This window comes from Oncorhynchus clarkii, chromosome 19 (genome assembly GCF_045791955.1).
Source record: "Oncorhynchus clarkii lewisi isolate Uvic-CL-2024 chromosome 19, UVic_Ocla_1.0, whole genome shotgun sequence".
Lineage (NCBI taxonomy): Eukaryota > Metazoa > Chordata > Actinopteri > Salmoniformes > Salmonidae > Oncorhynchus > Oncorhynchus clarkii.
Window position 1 is genome coordinate 61,639,853 of NC_092165.1, and position 23,140 is coordinate 61,662,992.

Here is a 23,140-nt window from a genome sequence, read left to right on the forward strand (position 1 = left end):
ACTGGTGGTGTAAATGGGGACTGGTGGTGTAAATGGGGACTGGTGGTGTAAATGGAGACTGGTGGTGTAAATGGGGACTGGGTGGTGTATATGGGGACTGGGTGGTGTATATGGGGACTGGTGGTGTAAATGGAGACTGGTGGTGTAAATGGAGACTGGTGGTGTAAATGGGGACTGGTGGTGTAAATGGAGACGGGTGGTGTAAATGGGGACTGGGTGGTGTATATGGGGACTGGGTGGTGTATATGGGGACTGGTGGTGTAAATGGAGACTGGTGGTGTAAATGGAGACTGGTGGTGTAAATGGAGACTGGGTGGTGTATTTGAGGACTTGTGGAAACTTTTTGACTCCATTCCAAATATTCCATTCCAGTCCTTACAATTATCCCTCCTATTGCTCCTCCCACCAGTCTCCTCTTTTGTGTGTGTATGTTCATTTGTGTGTGTGTGTGTGTGTGTGTGTGTGTGTTGTGTGTGTGCGTGTGCGTGCATGGGTGTGTGTGTGTGTGTGTGTGTGTGTGTGTGTGTGTGTGTGTGTGTGTGTGTGTGTGTGCGCGTGTGCGTGTGTGTGCGTGCATGGGTGTGTGTATATGCTTGTGTTTATGTGCATATGTGTGTGTGAGTGTTTTTATGTGTGCATGGGTGTGTGTGTGTGTATTTTGTGTGTGCGTGTGCGTGTGTGTGTGTGTGTGTGTGTGTGTGGCACAGACTCACAATGGACCAAGTGAAATCGTAACATTAATCCAGGCCTGTGCTTCTTCCCTGCTTTCTTTCATTTTACACTTGAATCATCTCATTCCCTTTTCTCTTTTGTTCTTTCTCTTCCTGCTTGCTTCTCTCTCTCCTTTCATCGTGGCCTCTCCTTGTTCTCTCTTTTGTTCTTTCTCTTCCTGCTTGCTTCTCTCTCTCTTTTCATCGTGGCCTCTCCTTGTTTTCTCTTTTGTTCTTTCTCTTCCTGCTTGCTTCTCTCTCTCCTTTCATCGTGGCCTCTCCTTGTTCTCTCTTTTGTTCTTTCTCTTCCTGCTTGCTTCTCTCTCTCCTTTCATCGTGGCCTCTCCTTGTTTTCTCTTTTGTTCTTTCTCTTCCTGCTTGCTTCTCTCTCTCCTTTCATCGTGGCCTCTCCTTGTTCTCTCTTTTGTTCTTTCTCTTCCTGCTTGCTTCTCTCTCTCCTTTCATCGTGGCCTCTCCTTGTTCTCTCTTTTGTTCTTTCTCTTCCTGCTTGCTTCTCTCTCTCCTTTCATCGTGGCCTCTCCTTGTTCTCATCTTTATTTTGGAAAACAACTTTTAATCATTTATATTTGAATGACTGCCTGCCATCCCGCCACCAAAACCCCAAAATGGCCTGTATCCCTTTACATTCAAACCTCTCCTACCTTCCAACCCACCCCTGTTACCGTTATCCCCCCCCACCCACCCGCTCCAATCAAAACCCTCCTCGTCACCCCCTCCCTCACCAACACCCGCCCTCTCCTGGATCTCACATGCGACCTTTGGACCAGTCCTGATCCTGGAGAAGGTCGAGATGGAGGATCTGACCAACAAGACCCTGAAGATCACCGACTTCGGCCTGGCGAGGGAGTGGCACCGTACCACCAAGATGTCAGCCGCCGGCACCTACGCCTGGATGGCGCCCGAGGTCATCCGCTCCTCCACCTTCTCTAAAGGCAGCGACGTCTGGAGGTGGGCGGAGGAGTTCTATCTCACTTAGATCTAGAGGGCTGGAGGAGTCATTTATTCAGTTCTGGATCTAGTAAAGTATTGAGTAATTTATTCAGCTCTGGATCTAGTAAAGCATTGAGTCATTTATTCAGCTCTGGATCTACTAAAGCATTGAGTCATTTATTCAGCTCTGGATCTGGTAAAGCATTGAATAATTTATTCAGCTCTGGATCTACTAAAGCATTGAGTCATTTATTCAGTTCTGGATCTACTAAAGCATTGAGTCATTTATTCAGCTCTGGATCTACTAAAGCATTGAGTCATTTATTCAGTTCTGGATCTACTAAAGCATTGAGTCATTTATTCAGTTCTGGATCTAGTAAAGCATTGAGTCATTTATTCAGCTCTGGATCTACTAAAGCATTGAGTCATTTATTCAGCTCTGGATCTAGTAAAGTATTGAGTCATTTATTCAGCTCTGGATCTAGTAAAACATTGAGTCATTTATTCAGCTCTGGATCTACTAAAGCATTGAGTCATTTATTCAGCTCTGGATCTGGAAAAGCATTGAGTCATTTATTCAGCTCTGGATCTACTAAAGCATTGAGTCATTTATTCAGCTCTGGATCTACTAAAGCATTGAGTCATTTATTCAGCTCTGGATCTACTAAAGCATTGAGTCATTTATTCAGCTCTGGATCTACTAAAGCATTGAGTCATTTATTCAGCTCTGGATCTAGTAAAGCATTGAGTCATTTATTCAGCTCTGGATCTGGTAAAGCATTGTCATTTATTCAGCTCTGGATCTAGTAAAGCATTGAGTCATTTATTCAGCTCTGGATCTGGAAAAGCATTGAGTCATTTATTCAGCTCTGGATCTACTAAAGCATTGAGTCATTTATTCAGCTCTGGATCTACTAAAGCATTGAGTCATTTATTCAGCTCTGGATCTACTAAAGCATTGAGTCATTTATTCAGTTCTGGATCTGGTAAAGCATTGAGTCATTTATTCAGCTCTGGATCTACTAAAGCATTGAGTCATTTATTCAGCTCTGGATCTAGTAAACCATTGAGTCATTTATTCAGCTCTGGATCTACTAAAGCATTGAGTCATTTATTCAGCTCTGGATCTACTAAAGCATTGAGTCATTTATTCAGCTCTGGATCTACTAAAGCATTGAGTCATTTATTCAGCTCTGGATCTAGTAAAGTATTGAGTCATTTATTCAGCTCTGGATCTACTAAAGCATTGAGTCATTTATTCAGCTCTGGATCTACTAAAGCATTGAGTCATTTATTCAGCTCTGGATCTAGTAAAGCATTGAGTCATTTATTCAGCTCTGGATCTACTAAAGCATTGAGTCATTTATTCAGCTCTGGATCTACTAAAGCATTGAGTCATTTATTCAGTTCTGGATCTGGTAAAGCATTGAGTCATTTATTCAGTTCTGGATCTACTAAAGCATTGAGTCATTTATTCAGCTCTGGATCTACTAAAGCATTGAGTCATTTATTCAGTTCTGGATCTAGTAAAGCATTGAGTCATTTATTCAGTTCTGGATCTACTAAAGCATTGAGTCATTTATTCAGCTCTGGATCTACTAAAGCATTGAGTCATTTATTCAGCTCTGGATCTAGTAAAGCATTGAGTCATTTATTCAGCTTTGGATCTACTAAAGCATTGAGTCATTTATTCAGCTCTGGATCTACTAAAGCATTGAGTCATTTATTCAGCTCTGGATCTACTAAAGCATTGAGTCATTTATTCAGCTCTGGATCTACTAAAGCATTGAGTCATTTATTCAGCTCTGGATCTACTAAAGCATTGAGTCATTTATTCAGCTCTGGATCTACTAAAGCATTGAGTCATTTATTCAGCTCTGGATCTACTAAAGCATTGAGTCATTTATTCAGCTCTGGATCTGGTAAAGCACTGCAGTAGTAGTATGATGACTGCACCAAATAAGGATCCAACACTGTAATTGTTTTCAACGTCTTACCCTCGTCTGAAATCATAGAATAACCTAGCCACATCAGCTCTGATAAGGACAGGATTTAATTCCGTTGAGCTTCGTCAGCTATGCGGCATTGGAAAGGTAATTTCCGAAATGCAGCAGAAGCAGGGCTTTCTATGTTGCAGCAGACTCTCATGACTTCTCATTGACCATGCCAGGTGGCTTGAGTCCAGCCCTTGTTTTAGTATGAAATACCTGCCTGGCTGGAGGTGTGGAGGTAGTTGGAGGCTGTGGACAGGGAGGGCCCTGTCCCTGTCTCTCTGTGGTGCCATAATGCCCCCCCTCCCACCCCCAATATTGTTAATATTTACAATATTAACAAAATTATAATAAGAATAATAAAGATTGTCAACAGGGTAATCAGTAACAATAATAATGAATAGTAAATGTGCACGTTAGTTGGTCTGTCAGACACTGTCTGTCATCTTATGGCAGGCAGCAATGTAGTGCTCTGCCAACCCACAGCTCTCTGCGTCCTCCCCTAACCGGACGAGTAGCCTATCCTCATCAGAGAGGTCTTTGAAACCTTCAATAAGGTTGTCAAATTTAGGGAAATGACACTCATCGTTTGATACTTTTTAATAATGCAGCTCCGTCTCAGGTTCTGCTGTGGTGCAGTGGTTGCACAGCCTTTCCTCTACAGGAAGTCATGTTTGCATGTGTCTACCCTTCTCAATGGCAAGGCTGTGCTCACTGAGTTTGTACTTTTGATCAGTAACCATGGTCAAATACTTTGCCACTGTGTACTGTCGATTTAGGGCCAGATAGCACTGCATTTTGCTTTGTTCTTGTGTTTCCCAATAAGTTATGTCGTTTTGTTTTGACTGTGTTGTAATTTGGTTTATTCTGATTGGTTGGATGTTTTGGTCTTGAGGCTTCAGTGTGTTAGTAGAACAGGTTTGTGAACTCAGCCTCAGGACCAGCTGGATGAGGGGACTGAGGCTTCAGTGTGTTAGTAGAACATGTTTGTGAACTCAGCCTCAGGACCAGCTGGATGAGGGGACTGAGGCTTCAGGGTGTTAGTAGAACAGGTTTGTGAACTCAGCCCCAGGACCAGCTGGATGAGGGGACTCTTTTCTTTGCTCAGCTCTTGGCATTGCAGGGCTTGGTAGTGATAGACTGTATTTTAGATGTTTCTAAAACGTACGTTTGTATTATTAATGGATATTGGCCTAATTCTGCTCTGCGTGCATTGTTTGTAGTTTCCTCTGGACATGTAGGAGAATATTGTGGAGTAACTACAATGTTGTTGATCCATCCTCAGTTTCTTCCTATCACAGCCATTCAATTCTGTAACTGTTTTTAAAAGTCACCATTGGCCTCATGGTGAAATCCCTGAGCGGTTTCCTTCCTCTCCGGCAACTGAGTTAGGAAGGACGCCTGTATCTTTGTAGTGATTGGGTGTATTGATACACCATCCAAAGTGTGATTAATAACTTCACCATGCTCAAAGGGATATTCTGCTTTTATTTTTTTTACCCATCAACCAATAGGAGCCCTTCTTTGCGAGGCATTGGAAAACCTCCCTGGTCTTTGTGGTTTAATCTGTGTTTGAAATTCACTGCTGGACTGAGGGACCTTACAGATAATTGTATGTGTGGGGGGTACAGAGATGAGGTAGTCACTCATAAATCATGTTGAACACTATAGAGTGAATCTATGCTAATTGTGACAAGTTAAGCACATGTTTATTCCTGAACTTATTTAGGCTTGTCATAACAAAGGGGTTGAATACTTATTTCAGCTTTTCATTTGTAATTCATTTTTAAAAAATATAAATAATAATAATAATAATAATAATAATAATTGTTTTTTTTTGTCACTGCACACAATCTAAATTTAATCCATTTGAGAACTTTGGTCTAATTCCCTGAAATCTGGATAATTTAATTAAGCTCTGAATTGTGGACACTAACACTTTGGGCTGAAGATTGTTCTAGAATTTTGGCCAATTCGTTGATATAAATATTGAAGAGTGCAGGGCTCAGATTGCAACCCTGGCGAAGGCCCCGCCCCTGGTTAAAGAATTCTGTTATTTACGTGCCAATTTTAATGCTGCACGTATTGCCAGTAGACATTGATTTAATTATGTCTTGTGTTTTACCCCCTACACCACTTTCAATAACTTTGTAGAACAGTCCATTTTGGTATTATTTTGGTGGACAGGTTTATCTATCAGGTTCTCTAGGGTGTAAATATGATCGGTTGTACAATGTTTTGGTATAAATCCAATCAGGCTTTTGCTCAAGATGTTGTGATTATTAAGGAATTTGTTAATTCTCTCTCTCTCTCTGTCCATCAGCTGTCTATTATCTCTGCTGTCTATTATCTCTGATATCTATTATCTCTGATATCTATTATCTCTGATGTCTATTCTCTCTGCTGTCTATTCTCTCTGCTGTCTATTGTCTCTGCTGTCGATTGTCTCTTCTGTCTATTCTTTCTGCTGTCTATCCTCTCTGCTGTCTATCCTCTCTGCTGTCTATCCACTCTGCTGTCTATTCTCTAGCTGTCTATTCTCTCTGCTGTCTATTCTCTATGCTGTCTATTGTCTCTGCTGTCTATTCTCTAGCTGTCTATTCTCTATGCTGTCTTATCTCTGCTGTCTATTCCCTCTGCTGTCTATCCTCTCTGCTGTCTATTCTCTAGCTGTCTATTCTGAATTCTGCCATTCTGTTTCCTGCTGATACTGACAAAAGAAAGATAGAACGAGAAATATAAGCCTAATGAAGCAAACGGTTTCAAAATTCCAGTACCTTTCCCAAAATTCCCAAGATTTCCAGAAATCCCATTTTTCTGTTTCCATAACTTCTTCCATCTCTTTCCTGATCTCTTCCTCCCGACCCTGTAGCTACGGGGTTCTTCTGTGGGAGCTGCTGACGGGAGAAGTCCCATTCAGGGGCATTGATTGTCTCGCGGTGGCATATGGAGTAGCTATGAATAAGCTGGCGTTGCCCATCCCTTCTACCTGCCCAGAGCCCTTCGCCCGTCTTATGGGAGGTAAGATGAGCTGCTTTCTGTTAGGTATTCTTCAATGAGGCCAACAGCCACCTGCCCAGAGCCCTTCGCCCGTCTTATGGGAGGTAAGATGAGCTGCTTTCTGTTAGGTATTCTTCAATGAGGCCAACAGCCACCTGCCCAGAGCCCTTCGCCCTTCTTATGGGAGGTAAGATGATTTCTGTTAGGTATTCTTCAATGAGGCCAACAGCCACCTGCCCAGAGCCCTTCGCCCGTCTTATGGGAGGTAAGATGAGCTGATTTCTGTTAGGTATTCTTCAATGAGGCCAACAGCCACCTGCCCAGAGCCCTTCGCCCGTCTTATGGGAGGTAAGATGAGCTGCTTTCTGTTAGGTATTCTTCAATGAGGCCAACAGCCACCTGCCCAGAGCCCTTCGCCCTTCTTATGGGAGGTAAGATGATTTCTGTTAGGTATTCTTCAATGAGGCCAACAGCCACCTGCCCAGAGCCCTTCGCCCTTCTTATGGGAGGTAAGATGATTTCTGTTAGGTATTCTTCAATGAGACCAACAGCCACCTGCCCAGAGCCCTTCGCCCGTCTTATGGGAGGTAAGATGAGCTGATTTCTGTTAGGTATTCTTCAATGAGGCCAACAGCCACCTGCCCAGAGCCCTTCGCCCGTCTTATGGGAGGTAAGATGAGCTGCTTTCTGTTAGGTATTCTTCAATGAGGCCAACAGCCACCTGCCCAGAGCCCTTCGCCCTTCTTATGGGAGGTAAGATGATTTCTGTTAGGTATTCTTCAATGAGGCCAACAGCCACCTGCCCAGAGCCCTTCGCCCTTCTTATGGGAGGTAAGATGATTTCTGTTAGGTATTCTTCAATGAGACCAACAGCCACCTGCCCAGAGCCCTTCGCCCGTCTTATGGGAGGTAAGATGAGCTGATTTCTGTTAGGTATTCTTCAATGAGACCAACAGCCACCTGCCCAGAGCCCTTCGCCCGTCTTATGGGAGGTAAGATGAGCTGATTTCTGTTAGGTATTCTTCAATGAGACCAACAGCCACCTGCCCAGAGCCCTTCGCCCGTCTTATGGGAGGTAAGATGAGCTGATTTCTGTTAGGTATTCTTCAATGAGACCAACAGCCACCTGCCCAGAGCCCTTCGCCCGTCTTATGGAAGGTAAGATGAGCTGCTTTCTGTTAGGTATTCTTCAATGAGGCCAACAGCCACCTGCCCAGAGCCCTTCGCCCTTCTTATGGGAGGTAAGATGAGCTGCTTTCTGTTAGGTATTCTTCAATGAGGCCAACAGCCACCTGCCCAGAGCCCTTCGCCCGTCTTATGGGAGGTAAGATGAGCTGATTTCTGTTAGGTATTCTTCAATGAGACCAACAGCCACCTGCCCAGAGCCCTTCGCCCGTCTTATGGAAGGTAAGATGAGCTGCTTTCTGTTAGGTATTCTTCAATGAGGCCAACAGCCACCTGCCCAGAGCCCTTCGCCCGTCTTATGGGAGGTAAGATGAGCTGCTTTCTGTTAGGTATTCTTCAATGAGGCCAACAGCCACCTGCCCAGAGCCCTTCGCCCGTCTTATGGGAGGTAAGATGAGCTGCTTTCTGTTAGGTATTCTTCAATGAGGCCAACAGCCACCTGTTTGTTGACAGAACGTACACATTGTTACCTTAATAATACAGATTATTTGATTATAATAATATGTATATAAATAGATATGTCCATCTCCATCCTGATCCATAATAGATAGATTGATATTTGTGCAAAACTCTATTATAACTTATTTTCATTGAGGTCCTCTGTAGATCCATGGAGTGCCGTCATATATATATATATATATTATATAACTTTTGACCGGTAGTGTATATATTTATTATATATATAGAGAGAGAGATACTAACAAAACATTACATCAAAGATTTTTTATAACTAACCCAAGATAGATCACAGCATGTCGTTTCCAATGGAAACAAATTAATCATGGTGGGGCAGAACAAGCAAGGAGGTGGGCAGAGCCAAGCACGAGCTAGCAGGAGCCTATTGGCGCGTTCTAGCATCTATTTGCATATTTCCGTTAAGGAACGCCTACTCTTTGAAATGCGCTTGTGCAGTAATTTAATTTGCCCTTCCACTCCATCTGAACAACGCAACTTTGGCAAAGGGTAAAATCTATAAAACTTAGTCCACTCTGTTTGTAAAATATTGTAGTTTTGGAAACCGAAAACTGTATTGAGATCAAATGTTTCATCAATGAGAACAGTAGCAGAATGTCGGCCAAAATCCATCTCCTTCTCCCACTGCCGGGCCACTGGGCTTCCTCTCACCACCATATTTGGTAGTGAGTGGAAACGGCCAACAGGATGCTTCACATTTATCACATCCAGTGAAATATCTGTCTCATTGTTCTATCTCATCCCGTCAGTAGAGGATGCCTGGTTATTTTTTTTTAATGCCTTCCTCACCATCTTAAATAAGCATGCCCCATTCAAGAAATTTAGAACCAGGAACATATATAGCCCTTGGTTCTCTCCAGACCGGACTGCCCTTAACCAACACAAAAACATCCTGTGGCATTCTGCATTAGCATCGAACAGCCCCCGTCATATGCAACTTTTCAAGGAAGTTAGAAACCAATATACACAGGCAGTTAGAAAAGCCAAGGCTAGCTTTTTCAAGCAGAAATTTGCTTCCTGCAACACAGACTCAAAAGGATTCTGGGACACTGTAAAGTCCATGGAGAATAAGAACACCTCCTCTCAGCTGCCCACTGCACTGAAGATAGGAAACACTGTCACCACCGATAAATCCACTATAATTGAGAATTTCAATAAGCATTTTTCTGCGGCTGGCCATGCTTTCCACCTGGCTACCCCTACCCCGATCAACAGCACTGCACCCCCCACAGCAACTCGCCCAAGCCTTCCCATTTCTCCTTCTCTCAAATCCAGTCAGCTGATGTTCTGAAAGAGCTGCAAAATCTGGACCCCTACAAATTAGCAGGGTTAGACAATCTGGACCCTTTCTTTCTAAAATGATCTGCCGAAATTGTTGCCACCCCTATTACTAGCCTGTTCAACCTCTTTCGTGTCGTCTGAGATTCCCAAAGATTGGAAAGCAGCTGCGATCATCCCCCTCTTCAAAGGGGGGGACACTCTTGACCCAAACTGCTACAGACCTATATCTATCCTACCCTGCCTTTCTAAGGTCTTTGAAAGCCAAGTCAACAAACAGATTACCGACCATTTCAAATCCCACCATACCTTCTCCGCTATGCAATCTGGTTTCAGAGCTGGTCATGGGTGCACCTCAGCCACGCTCAAGGTCCTAAACGATATCTTAACCGCCATCGATAAAAAACAATACTGTGCAGCCGTATTCATTGACCTGTCCAAGGCTTTCGACTCTGTCAATCACCACATCCTCATTGGCAGACTCGATAGCCTTGGTTTCTCAAATGACTGCCTCGCCTGGTTCACCAACTACTTCTCTAATAGAGTTCAGTGTGTCAAATCAGAGGGTCTGCTGTCCGGGCCTCTGGCAGTCTCTATGGGGGTGCCACAGGGTTCAATTCTTGGACCGACTCTCTTCTCTGTATACATCAATGATGTCGCTCTTGCTGCTGGTGATTCTATTATCCACCTCTACGCAGACGACACTATTCTGTATACTTCTGGCCCTTCTTTGGACACTGTGTTAACTAACCTCCAGACGAGCTTCAATGCCATACAACTCTCCTTCCATGGCCTCCAATTGCTCTTAAATACAAGTATAACTAAATGCATGCTCTTCAACTGATCACTGCCCGCCCGTCCAACATCACTACTCTGGACGGTTCTGACTTAGAATACGTGGACAACTACAAATACCTGAGTGTCTGGTTGGACTGTAAACTCTCCTTCCAGACTCACATCAAACATCTCCAATCCAAAGTTAAATATAGAATTGGCTTCCTATTTCCCAACAAAGCATCCTTCACTCATGCTGCCAAACATACCCTTGTAAAACTGACCATCCTACCAATCCTCGACTTCGGCGATGTCATTTACAAAATAGCCTGCAATACCCTACTCAATGAATTGGATGCAGTCTATCACAGTGCCATCTGTTTTGTCACCAAAGCCACATATACTACCCACCACTGCGACATGTACGCTCTCGTTGGCTGGCCCTCGCTTCATACTCGTCACCAAACCCACTGGCTCCATGTCATCTACAAGACCCTGCTAGGTAAAGTCCCCGCTTATCTCAGCTCTCTGGTCACCATAGCATCACCCACCTGTAGCACGCGCTCCAGCAGGTATATCTCTCTGGTCAACCCCAAAACCAATTCTTCCTTTGGCTGCCTCTCCTTCCAGTTCTCTGCTGCCAATGATTGGAACGAACTACAAAAATCTCTGAAACTGGAAACAATTATCTCCCTCACTAGCTTTAAGTACCAGCTGTCAGAGCAGCTCACAGATTACTGCACCTGTACATAGCCCACCTATAATTTAGCCCAAACAACTACCTCTTTCCCAACTGTATTTAATTTATTTATTTATTTTGCTCCTTCGCACCCCATTATTTCTATCTCTACTTTGCACATTCTTCCACTGCAAATCAACCATTCCAGTGTTTTACTTGCTATATTGTATTTACTTCACCACCATGGCCTTTTTTTGCCTTTACCTCCCTTATCTCACCTCATTTGCTCACATCGTATATAGACTTATTTCTACTGTATTATTGACTGTATGTTTGTTTTACTCCATATGTAACTCTGTGTCGTTGTATGTGTCGAACTGCTTTGCTTTATCTTGGCCAGGTCGCAATTGTAAATGAGAACTTGTTCTCAACTAGCCTACCTGGTTAAATAAAGGTGTTCTCAACTTGCCTACCTGGTTAAATAAAAGGTTAAATTTAAAATAAAAAAATAAAAAATCAGAACGTCAGTTTACCTTCTCCCACTGCCGGGCCACTGGGCTTCCTCTCATCACCATATTTGGTAGTGAGTGGAAACGGCCAACAGGAAGCTTCACATTTATCACATCCAGTGAAATATCTGTCTCATTGTTCTATCTGTGGTACATCTAAACACACCACCTTTATTAACTTCTTCTTCTTCTTCTTCTCTCCTCCAGACTGCTGGAGTCCAGACCCACACCTACGACCTCTCTTCACCAGTATCCTGGACCAGCTGACGACTATAGAGGAATCGGGTTTCTTCGAGATGCCAGTCGAGTCCTTCCACTCCCTGCAGGACGACTGGAAGATGGAGATTCAGGAGATGTTCGACCAGCTCAGGGTCAAGGAGAAGGTAGCGGGATTCTCAGTCAGCTTTCACAAGATCAGAGGCCTCTGCCGTGGCGGTTTCCACATTATACCACGAGATTTGTTTGTGCTGTCTTTACAACTTTAATGGTTGTTGAACCAGGCTATGGAGAGTGATATGCTGTAGTGTAATCTATAATCCCCCCCCTCCCTCCCCCCCCTGGAAAAACAAAAAATCTGACCACAAGTGTTAAATCTCCCCTGACCTCTAACCTTGTCTCCAGGAGCTGAGGTCGTGGGAGGAGGAGCTGAGTCGTGCTGCGCTGCAGCAGAAGAGCCAAGAGGAGGAGCTTAGGAGGAGGGAGCAGGAGCTGGCGGAGAGGGAAATCCACATCCTGGAGAGAGAGCTGAACGTTATCATCCACCAGCTGTATCAGGAGAAACCCCGTGTGGAGAGCAGGCAGGGCAAGTTCAGACGCTCACGGCTCAAACTGAAGGACGGGAACAGGATCAGTCTGCCTTCAGGTAGGTATTTTCATCAGTAGGGCCAGCAATCTGATGTCTGTGGGTCTCACATGCAGGGATAGGATCCACAATGGCTCTGCACTACTGCCCATTGAAGAGTTGACTGTTTGTGTGCATTTGAGTGCATCTGTGTCTGAATGTTTGTTTCTGTTTCTATGTGTGAATGCATGTTGCCATGGCAAAGAGTGGCTCAACTCGTACAGTTTTAGTTATATATTTATTTAGTTATATATTTATATTTATTTAGTTATATATTTATATTTATTTAGTTATATATTTATTTAGTATATATTTATTCAGTTATATATTTATATTTATTTAGTTATATATTTATTTAGTTATATATTTATATTTATTTAGTTATATATTTATATTTATTTAGTTATATATTTATATTTATTTAGTTATATATTTATTTAGTATATATTTATTCAGTTATATATTTATATTTATTTAGTTATATATTTATTTAGTTATATATTTATATTTATTTAGTTATATATTTGTTTAGTTAGATATTTTTTTAGTTATATATTTATTTAGTTATATATTTATATTTATTTAGGTATATATTTATATTTATTTTGTTACAATGGGGCAAAAAAGTATTTAGTCAGCCACCAAGTGTGCAAGTTCTCCCACCTAAAAAGATGAGAGAGGCCTGTAAAAATCCAGAAAATCACATTGTAGGATTTTTAATGAATATATTTGCAAATTATGGTGCAAAATAAGTATTTGGTCACCTACAAACAAGCAAGATTTCTGGCTCTCACAGACCTGTAACTTCTTCTTTAACCTTTCTGATCTCCCCATCCCGGATCCGGGTTCGTGAATACAGACTCAAGCTCATTACCATAACGCAACGTTAACTATTCATGAAAATCGCAAATGAAATGAAATAAATATGCTAGCTCTCAAGCTTAGCCTTTTGTTAACAACACTGTCATCTCAGATTTTCAAAATATGCTTCTCAACCATTGCAAAACAAGCATTTGTGTAACAGTATTGATGGCTAACGTAGCATTTAGCATTAGCATTCAGCTGGCAACATTTACACAAAAAAACAGAAAAGCATTCAAAAAAATCATTTACCTTTGAAGAACTTCAGATGTTTTCAATGAGGAGACTCTCAGATAGCAAATGTTCAGTTTTTCCTGAAAGATTATTTGTTTAGGACAAATCGCTCCGTTTTCTGCGTCACGTTTAGCTATGAAAAAACCCCTGTATCCAGGATTGTGTAAATCTATCAGCAAGCTCATTAGCATAACACAACGTTAACTATTTATGAAAATCGCAAATGAAATGAAATAAATATGCCATCTCTCAAGCTTAGCCTTTTGTAAACAACACTGTCATCTCAGATTTTCAAAATATGCTTCTCAACCATAGGAAAACAATAATTTGTGTAAAAGTAGCTAGCTAGAGTTAGCATTTCGCGTTAGCATTTAGCGTTAGCATTAGCGTTAGCATCCAGCACGCAACATTAACAAAAACATAAAAGCCTTCAAATAAAATCATTTACCTTTGAAGAACTTCTGATGTTTTCAATGAGGATACTCTCAGTTAGATAGCAGATGCTCAGTTTTTCCAAAAAGATTCCTTGTGTATTAGAAATAGCTCCGTTTTATACATCACATTTGGCTACCAAAAAAAATCCATAAATTCAGTCCTCAAAACGCAAACTTTTTTCCAAATTAACTCCATAATATCGACTGAAAACATGGCAAACGTTGTTTAGAATCAATCATCAAGGTGTTTTTCACATATCTCTTCATTGATACATCGTTCTTGGACACATGCTTTCTCCCCTGAATCAAATGGTAAAGTAGAAGCAGCTGGCAATTGCGCACCGAATTCGACGCAGGACACCAGGCGGACACTTGGAAAATGTAGTCTCTTATGGTCAATCTTCCAATGATATGCCTACAAATACGTCACAATGCTGCTAAGACCTTGGGCGAACGACAGAAAGTGTAGGCTCATTCGTTGCGCAATCACAGCCATATAAGGAGAGAATGGAAAACAGAGCTTCAGAAATTCTGCTAATTCCTGGGTGATGCATCATCTTGGTTTCGCCTGTAGAATGAGTTCTGGGGCACTTACAGACAAAATCTTTGCAGATTCTGAAACTTCAGAGTGTTTTCTTTCCAAAACTGTCAAGAATATGCATAGTCGAGCATCTTTTCGTGACAAAATATCGCGCTTAAAACGGGAACGTTTTTTATCCAAAAATGAAATAGCGCCCCTAGAGCTCTAACAGGTTAAGAGGCTCCTCTGTCCTCTTACAATTGCGACCTGCCCCACTGTATATGTCCCTATATAAAAATAGCAAAACATTTCAAATGATTGAGTGACAGGTTGGTGCAAAATCTGTAACTCCGCTGCTCTGTGTCAGCACCATGGACAGAAAGCCCCTGGGCGGTTAGGTATGACTCCTCTGGGTTTCCATAACAAAAAAACAGTGCTCCTCTGTGGTAAAATAACGTGAAAGACCTCCGCTTGTAATATTTTGATGTATAAAGGACGGGGTCCAGTTTACAGATGAACCTGCTTCACTGAACTGTGCCTCACGTCCCACCACTACAGAGTTGAGTTAACCTCTTAGCCAGCTGTAACAGGCGTTAGTGTTATTCGCCAATTTCGCTTTAACCAGCTAATCTGCCACTGCCGCGATGGATATCAGAAATGAAAACCACGAGGCCGCCGTCAAGCCCGGTAGCGAGGATGCTGCCGACCTCCAGCTAAGAGGCTTCAACAAGTGTCGCCAGGATAATGGCTCCACAGTCCCTCCTCCAACTCCGACTGTTCCTGACGATCTTGGAACAGAGGAGCCAGCCCAGGTTTGCCTATAGAATCCTATTACCCAAGATGCATGGTTGAGAGGTGGCTGGAATATTCAGTTACTGCAGATTGCGGCACCTCTTGGTCAAAAGCACTCAATGGTCTCCGCATTTGAACTTTTATGTTTGTGGTACAGCGTGATATAAACAGAATTCAATATAATTCCAATGCAAGAACCCCCCCCCCCCCCCCCCCCCACAAAGATTGTGCCCTCACGCCAAATTCAATTTAGACCAGGCCCTATTCCCCATATAGTGCACTACTTTAGACCAGAGCCCTATTCCCCATATAATGCACTAGTTTAGACCAGAGCCCTATTCCCCATATAGTGCACTAGTTTAGACCAGAGCCCTATTCCCTATATGGTGCACTAGTTTAGACCAGAGCCCTATTCCCTATATAGTGCACTAGTTTAGACCAGAGCCCTATTCCCTATATAGTGCACTAGTTTAGACCAGAGTCCTATTCCCTATATAGTGCACTAGTTTAGACCAGAGCCCTATTCCCTATATAGTGCACTAGTTTAGACCAGAGCCCTATTCCCCATATAGTGCACTACTTCAGACCAGAGCCCTATTCCCCATATAGTGCACTAGTTTAGACCAGAGCCCTATTCCCCATATAGTGCACTACTTTAGACCAGAGCCCTATTCCCCATATAGTGCACTACTTTAGACCAGAGCCCTATTCCCTATATAGTGCACTACTTTAGACCAGAGCCCTATTCCCTATATAGTGCACTACTTTAGACCAGTCCTATTCCCTATATAGTGCACTACTTTAGACCAGAGCCCTATTCCCTATATAGTGCACTACTTTAGACCAGAGCCCTATTTCCTGCATAGTGCACTACTTTAGACCAGAGCCCTATTCCCCATATAGTGCACTACTTTAGACCAGAGCCCTATTCCCCATATAGTGCACTACTTTAGACCAGAGTCCTATTCCCTATATAGTGCACTAGTTTAGACCAGAGCCCTATTCCCTATATAGTGCACTACTTTAGACCAGAGTCCTATTCCCTATATAGTGCACTAGTTTAGACCAGAGCCCTATTCCCTATATAGTGCACTAGTTTAGACCAGAGCCCTATTCCCCATATAGTGCACTACTTTAGACCAGAGTCCTATTCCCTATATAGTGCACTAGTTTAGACCAGAGCCCTATTCCCCATATAGTGCACTACTTTAGACCAGAGTCCTATTCCCTATATAGTGCACTAGTTTAGACCAGAGCCCTATTCCCTATATAGTGCACTAGTTTAGACCAGAGCCCTATTCCCCATATAGTGCACTACTTCAGACCAGAGCCCTATTCCCCATATAGTGCACTAGTTTAGACCAGAGCCCTATTCCCCATATAGTGCACTACTTTAGACCAGAGCCCTATTCCTCATATAGTGCACTACTTTAGACCAGAGCCCTATTCCCTATATAGTGCACTACTTTAGACCAGAGCCCTATTCCCTATATAGTGCACTACTTTAGACCAGAGCCCTATTCCCTATATAGTGCACTAGTTTAGACCAGAACCCTATTCCCTATGTAGTGCACTACTTTAGACCATAGACTGTTCACTTGGCTACTGTCCGGCAAACGGAACTGGAGCATCGGCTTTCGGACCAACAGGCTCAGAGACCCTCAACCTGTTAAATAGCCATTAGACAGTTAAATAGCCATTAGACTGTTAAATAGCCATTAGACTGTTAAATAGCCAGTGTGTATGTAGTGTGTGTGTGTGTTTGTGTGAGTGTCAGTGTAGTGTGTGTGAGTGAGTGTGTTTTTATAGTGTGTGTGCGTGAGTGTGTTTTTATAGTGTGTGTGATTGAGTGTGTTTTTATAGTGCGTGTGAGTGTGTATATATAGTGTGTATATATAGTGTGTGTGAGTGTGTATATATAGTGGGGCAAAAAAAGTATTTAGTCAGCCACCAATTGTGCAAGTTCTCCCACTTAAAAAGATGAGAGAGGCCTGTAATTTTCATTATAGGTACACTTCAACTATGACAGACAAAATGAGAAAAAAAATCCAGAAAATCACATTGTAGGATTTTTTTATGAATTTATTTGCAAATTATGGTGGAAAATAAGTATTTGGTCACCTACAAACAAGCAAGGTTTCTGGCTCTCACATACCTGTAACATCTTCTTTAAAAGGCTCCTCTGTCCTCCACTCGTTACCTGTATTAATGGCACCTGTTTGAACTTGTTATCAGTATAAAAGACACCTGTCCACAACCTCAAACAGTCACACTCCAAACTCCACTATGGCCAAGACCAAAGAGCTGTCAAAGGACACCAGAAACAAAATTGTAGACTGAATCTGCAATAGGTAAGCAGCTTGGTTTGAAGAAATCAACTGTGGGAGAAATTATTAGGAAATGGAGACATACAAGACCACTGATAATCTCCCTCGATCTGGGGCTCCACGCAAGATCTCACCCCGTGGGGTCAAAATGATCACAAGAACAGTGAGCAAAAATCCCAGAACCACACGGGGGGACCTAGTGAATGACCTGCAGAGAGCTGGGACCAAATTAACAAAGCCTACCATCAGTAACACACTACGCCGCCAGGGACTCAAATCCTGCAGTGCCAGACGTGTCCCCCTGCTTAAGCCAGTACATGTCCAGGCCTGTCTGAAGTTTGCTAGAGAGCATTTGGATGATCCAGAAGAAGATTGGGAGAACGTCATATGGTCAGATGAAACCAAAATATAACTTTTTGGTAAAAACTCAACTCGTCGTGTTTGGAGGACAAAGAATGCAGAGTTGCATCCAAAGAACACCATACCTACTGTGAAGCATGGGGGTGGAAACATCATGCTTTGGGGCTGTTTTTCTGCAAAGGGACCAGAACGACTGATCCGTGTAAAGGAAAGAATGAATGGGGCCATGTATCGTGAGATTTTGAGTGAAAACCTCCTTCCATCAGCAAGGGCATTGAAGATGAAACGTGGCTGGGTCTTTCAGCATGACAATGATCCCAAACACACCGCCCGGGCAACGAAGGAGTGGCTTCGTAAGAAGCATTTCAAGGTCCTGGAGTGGCCTAGCCAGTCTCCAGATCTCAACCCCAAGAAAATCTTTGGAGGGAGTTGAAAGACCGTGTTGCCCAACAACAGCCCCAAAACATCACTGATCTAGAGGAGATCTGCATGGAGTAATGGGCCAAAATACCAGCAACAGTGTGTGAAAACCTTGTGAAGACTTACAGAAAATGTTTGACCTCTGTCATTGCCAACAAAGGGTATATAACAAAGTATTGAGATAAACTTTTGTTATTGACCAAATACTTATTTTCCACCATAATTTGCAAATAAATTCATTAAAAATCCTACAATGTGATTTTCTCATTTTGTCTGCAATAGTTGAAGTGTACCTATGATGAAAATTACAGGCCTCTCTCATCTTTTTAAGTGGGAGAACTTGCACAATTGGTGGCTGACTAAATACTTTTTTGCCCCACTGTATAGCTGTATAGCATTGATCTGGTAACTTCCTGTATATAGCTCCTCATTGATCTGGTACTTCCTGTATATAACTCCACATTGATCTGGTACTGGTACTTCCTGTATTTTGCTCCACATTGATCTGGTACTGGTACTTTCTGTATATAGCTCCACATTGATCTGGTACTGGTACTTCCTGTATATAGCTCCACATTGATCTGGTACTGGTACTTCCTGTATATAGCTCCACATTGATCTGGTACTGGTACTTTCTGTATATAGCTCCACATTGATCTGGTACTGGTACTTCCTGTATATAGCTCCACATTGATCTGGTACTTCCTGTATATAACTCCACATTGATCTGGTACTTCCTGTATATAGCTCCACAGTGACCTGGTACTTCCTATATATAGCTCCACATGGATCTGGTACTGGTACTCCCTGTATATAGCTCCACATTGATCTGGTACTTCCTGTATATAGCTCCACATTGATCTGGTATTTCCTGTATATAGCTCCACATTGACCTGGTACTTCCTGTATATAGCTCCACACTGATATGGTACTGGTACTTCCTGTATATAGCTCCACATTGATCTGGTACTGATATTCCTTGTATATATAGCTCCACATTGATCTGGTACTTCCTGTATATAGCTCCACATTGATCTGGTACTTCCTGTATATAGCTCCACATTGATCTGGTACTTCCTGTATATAGCTCCACCTTGATCTGGTACTTCCTGTATATAGCCCCACATTGTGTATGTAGCCTGTATGAAGGCTGTATGTAGCCTGTATGAAGCCTGTTTGTAGCCTGTTTGTAGCCTGTATGTAGCCTGTATGTAGCCTGTATGAAGGCTGTATGTAGCCTGTATGAAGCCTGTATGAAGCCTGTATGTAGCCTGTATGAAGTCTGTATAAAGCCTGTATGTAGCCTGTATGAAGCCTGTATGTAACCTGTATGTAGCCTGTATGTAGCCTGTATGTAGCCTGTATGAAGGATGTATGTAGCCTGTATGAAGGCTGTATGTAGCCTGTATGTAGCCTGTATGTAGCCTGTATGAAGCCTGTATGAAGGCTGTATGTAGCCTGTATGTAGCCTGTATGAAGGCTGTATGAAGGCTGTATGTAGCCTGTATGAAGGCTGTATGAAGCCTTTATGACGCCTGTATGTAGCCTGTATGAAGCCTGTATGTAGCCTGTATGAAGGCTGTATGTAGCCTGTATGAAGGCTGTATGTAGCCTGTATGTAGCCTGTATGAAGCCTGTATGAAGGCTGTATGAAGGCTGTATGTAGCCTGTATGAAGGCTGTATGAAGCCTTTATGACGCCTGTATGTAGCCTGTATGAAGCCTGTATGTAGCCTGTATGAAGCCTGTATGAAGCCTGTATGAAGGCTGTATGTAGCCTGTATGAAGGCTGTACGAAGCCTTTATGACGCCTGTATGTAGCCTGTATGAAGCCTGTATGTAGCCTGTATGAAGCCTGTATGAAGCCTGTATGAAGGCTGTATGTAGCCTGTATGAATGCTGTATGTAGCCTGTATGAAGCCTGTATGAAGCCTGTATGTAGCCTGTATGTAGCCTGTATGAAGGCTGTATTTAGCCTGTATGTAGCCTGTATGAAGCCTGTATGAAGCCAGCGATTTACATGAATTGTTTTATTTATATGGACATTGTTTGATTTGTTTGTGCTCTTCTGTCACCAGATTTTCAACACAAGATCACCGTGCAGGCCTCTCCCTCTCATGATCGATGCAGGAGTTTACTGGGTAGTCTCTCCAGCCCTCCCACCAGTCCCCAGGCCCCGTTACTACCACGCCTCAGAGCCATACAACGTAAACACTACATACTATTTACATGACCTTTGACCTTTTAAAAACATTTTTTTTAGCAGAAGGTCTTATCCTGAGTGACTTACAGTCAGCTGATACTGTATATCCTCCTAGGTTTGGGTTGACTATTGACCATATTTACAGTTCAGCACATGTTCTGTATTTTTGTATTTTTTTATATTTTTTTTAAACCTTTATTTAACCAGGAAGGGCTCTTTGAGATTTAAAATCTCTTTTTCAAGAGCGTCCTGGCCAGGATAGGCAGCACCAAGTCATTACAAAAATTACAGACAAAACTACAAGTAATCTAGTAAAAACCATAGAATTCGCAAGAGTATAAAACAGCAAGTTAAAAACATTGACAGGTCAGGGAATCAGTCTCAAGATCGTCATCAGAGATGGGTATTATTTGGAATCATTATGTATTGTTATGAAATGTTTATTTACCATGTGTAACGAAAACATCTTACTAACCACAGCTCTCATGACAAAAAAAACTCCATGCCATGTTTTTGAGTTTTTTTTTGTAAATGTGAACTTCTAAAATGGAGTCTTGTTGCGTGTTTTTTGTAAATGTGAACTTCTAAAATGGAGTCTTGCTGCGTGTTTTTTGTAAATGTGAACTTCTAAAATGGAGTCTTGCTGCGTGTTTTTTGTAAATGTGAACTTCTAAAATGGAGTCTTGTTGCGTGTTTTTTGTAAATGTGAACTTCTAAAATGGAGTCTTGTTGCGTGTTTTTTGTAAATGTGAACTTCTAAAATGGAGTCTTGTTGAGTGTTTTTTGTAAATGTGAACTTCTAAAATGGAGTCTTGTTGAGTGTTTTTTGTAAATGTGAACTTCTAAAATGGAGTCTTGTTTTCCAGTGACTCCTGGAGGTGAGGGGTGTAAAGGTTGGGGCCGGTTGGATGAGGAGGAAGAGAAGAGAGGCTCCAGGAAGAAAGGCCGTATCAGGGGCTCTCACAGAGAACATAGTGATGATGAGAGGTGAGAGGAGGGTTGAGGCAGGGTGAGGGAGGAAGGGTCGGGTATTGGGCAGGGTGAGGGAGGAAGGGTCGGGTATTGGGCAAGGTGAGGGAGGGCGGGGTAGGGTGAGGGAGGGCGGGGCAGGACCAGGGCGGGGCAGGGTGAGGGAGGACCAGGGCGTGGCAGGGTGAGGGAGGACCAGGGCGTGGCAGGGTGAGGGAGGACCAGGGCGTGGCAGGGTGAGGGAGGACCAGGGCGGGGCAGGGTGAGGGAGGACCAGGGCGGGGCAGGGTGAGGGAGGGCGGGGCAGGACCAGGGCGGGGCAGGGCAGGGTGAGGGAGGACCAGGGCGGGCCAGGGTGAGGGAGGACCAGGGCGGGACAGGGTGAGGGCGGGTGGAGCAGGGTGAGGGAGGGCGGGGCAGGATCAGGGCGGGGCAGGGTGAGGGAGGGTGAGGGAGGACCAGGGCGGGGCAGGGCCGGGTGAGGGAGGGTAGGGCAGGACCAGGGCAGGGTGAGGGAGGGCGGGGCAGGACCAGGGCGTCTAACCTGATCGCATACATGTTTGTGCTGTCTTGCATGCAACGACCAGACTACAACCGACCTTAACATGCCACTATTTAGTGATTCTCTATAGCTCTATATCTCCTGCCCCTACCAGCATCAAGGTTCCTCAGGAGGGGAACAGACAGAGGTCCTGCAGCGCCCCAAATCTCCGCAGGTCACCGAGACACAGCCCTGCCATACCAGGGGTACCCAGCCTCACTGAGATGGGTAAGGACTGAAATAGCATCATCAGAGATGGGTAGGGACTGAAATAACATTTTCAGAGATGGGTAAGGACTGAAATAACATCAGAGATGGGTAAGGACTGAAATAGCATTATCAGAGATGGGTAAGGACTGAAATAACATTATCAGAGATGGGTAAGGACTGAAATAACATTATCAGAGATGGGTAAGGACTGAAATAGCATTATCAGAGATGGGTAAGGACTGAAATAACATTATCAGAGATGGGTAAGGACTGAAATAACATTATCAGAGATGGGTAAGGACTGAAATAGCATTATCAGAGATGGGTATGGACTGAAATAACATTATCAGAGATGGGTAAGGACTGAAATAACATTATCAGAGATGGGTAAGGACTGAAATAGCATTATCAGAGATGGGTAAGGACTGAAATAACATTATCAGAGATGGGTAAGGACTGAAATAGCATTATCAGAGATGGGTAAGGACTGAAATAACATTATCAGAGATGGGTAAGGACTGAAATAACATTATCAGAGATGGGTAAGGACTGAAATAACATTATCAGAGATGGGTAAGGACTGAAATAACATTATCGGAGATGGGTAAGGACTGAAATAACATCAGAGATGGGTAAGGACTGAAATAACATCAGAGATGGGTAAGGACTGAAATAACATCAGAGATGGGTAAGGACTGAAATAACATGATCAGAGATGGGTAAGGACTGAAATAACATTATCAGAGATGGGTAAGGACTGAAATAACATGATCAGAGATGGGTAAGGACTGAAATAACATCAGAGATGGGTAAGGACTGAAATAACATCAGAGATGGGTAAGGACTGAATTAGCATTATCAGAGATGGGTAAGGACTG

General features: G+C 43.0%; 1 protein-coding gene across 1 annotated transcript in view; it reads left to right on the top strand.

Moving 5' to 3' along the window:
- Positions 1 to 23,140, top strand: part of LOC139375459 (mitogen-activated protein kinase kinase kinase 9) — a 50,598-nt gene that overhangs the window by 23,606 nt on the left and 3,852 nt on the right. Inside the window, exons 4-10 of the mRNA XM_071117269.1 lie at positions 1,499 to 1,679; positions 6,525 to 6,673; positions 11,759 to 11,934; positions 12,173 to 12,413; positions 20,418 to 20,546; positions 21,409 to 21,529; positions 22,168 to 22,280. Coding sequence (XP_070973370.1) covers positions 1,499 to 1,679; positions 6,525 to 6,673; positions 11,759 to 11,934; positions 12,173 to 12,413; positions 20,418 to 20,546; positions 21,409 to 21,529; positions 22,168 to 22,280 — 1,110 coding nt within the window. The remainder of the gene's footprint in view (positions 1 to 1,498; positions 1,680 to 6,524; positions 6,674 to 11,758; positions 11,935 to 12,172; positions 12,414 to 20,417; positions 20,547 to 21,408; positions 21,530 to 22,167; positions 22,281 to 23,140) is intronic.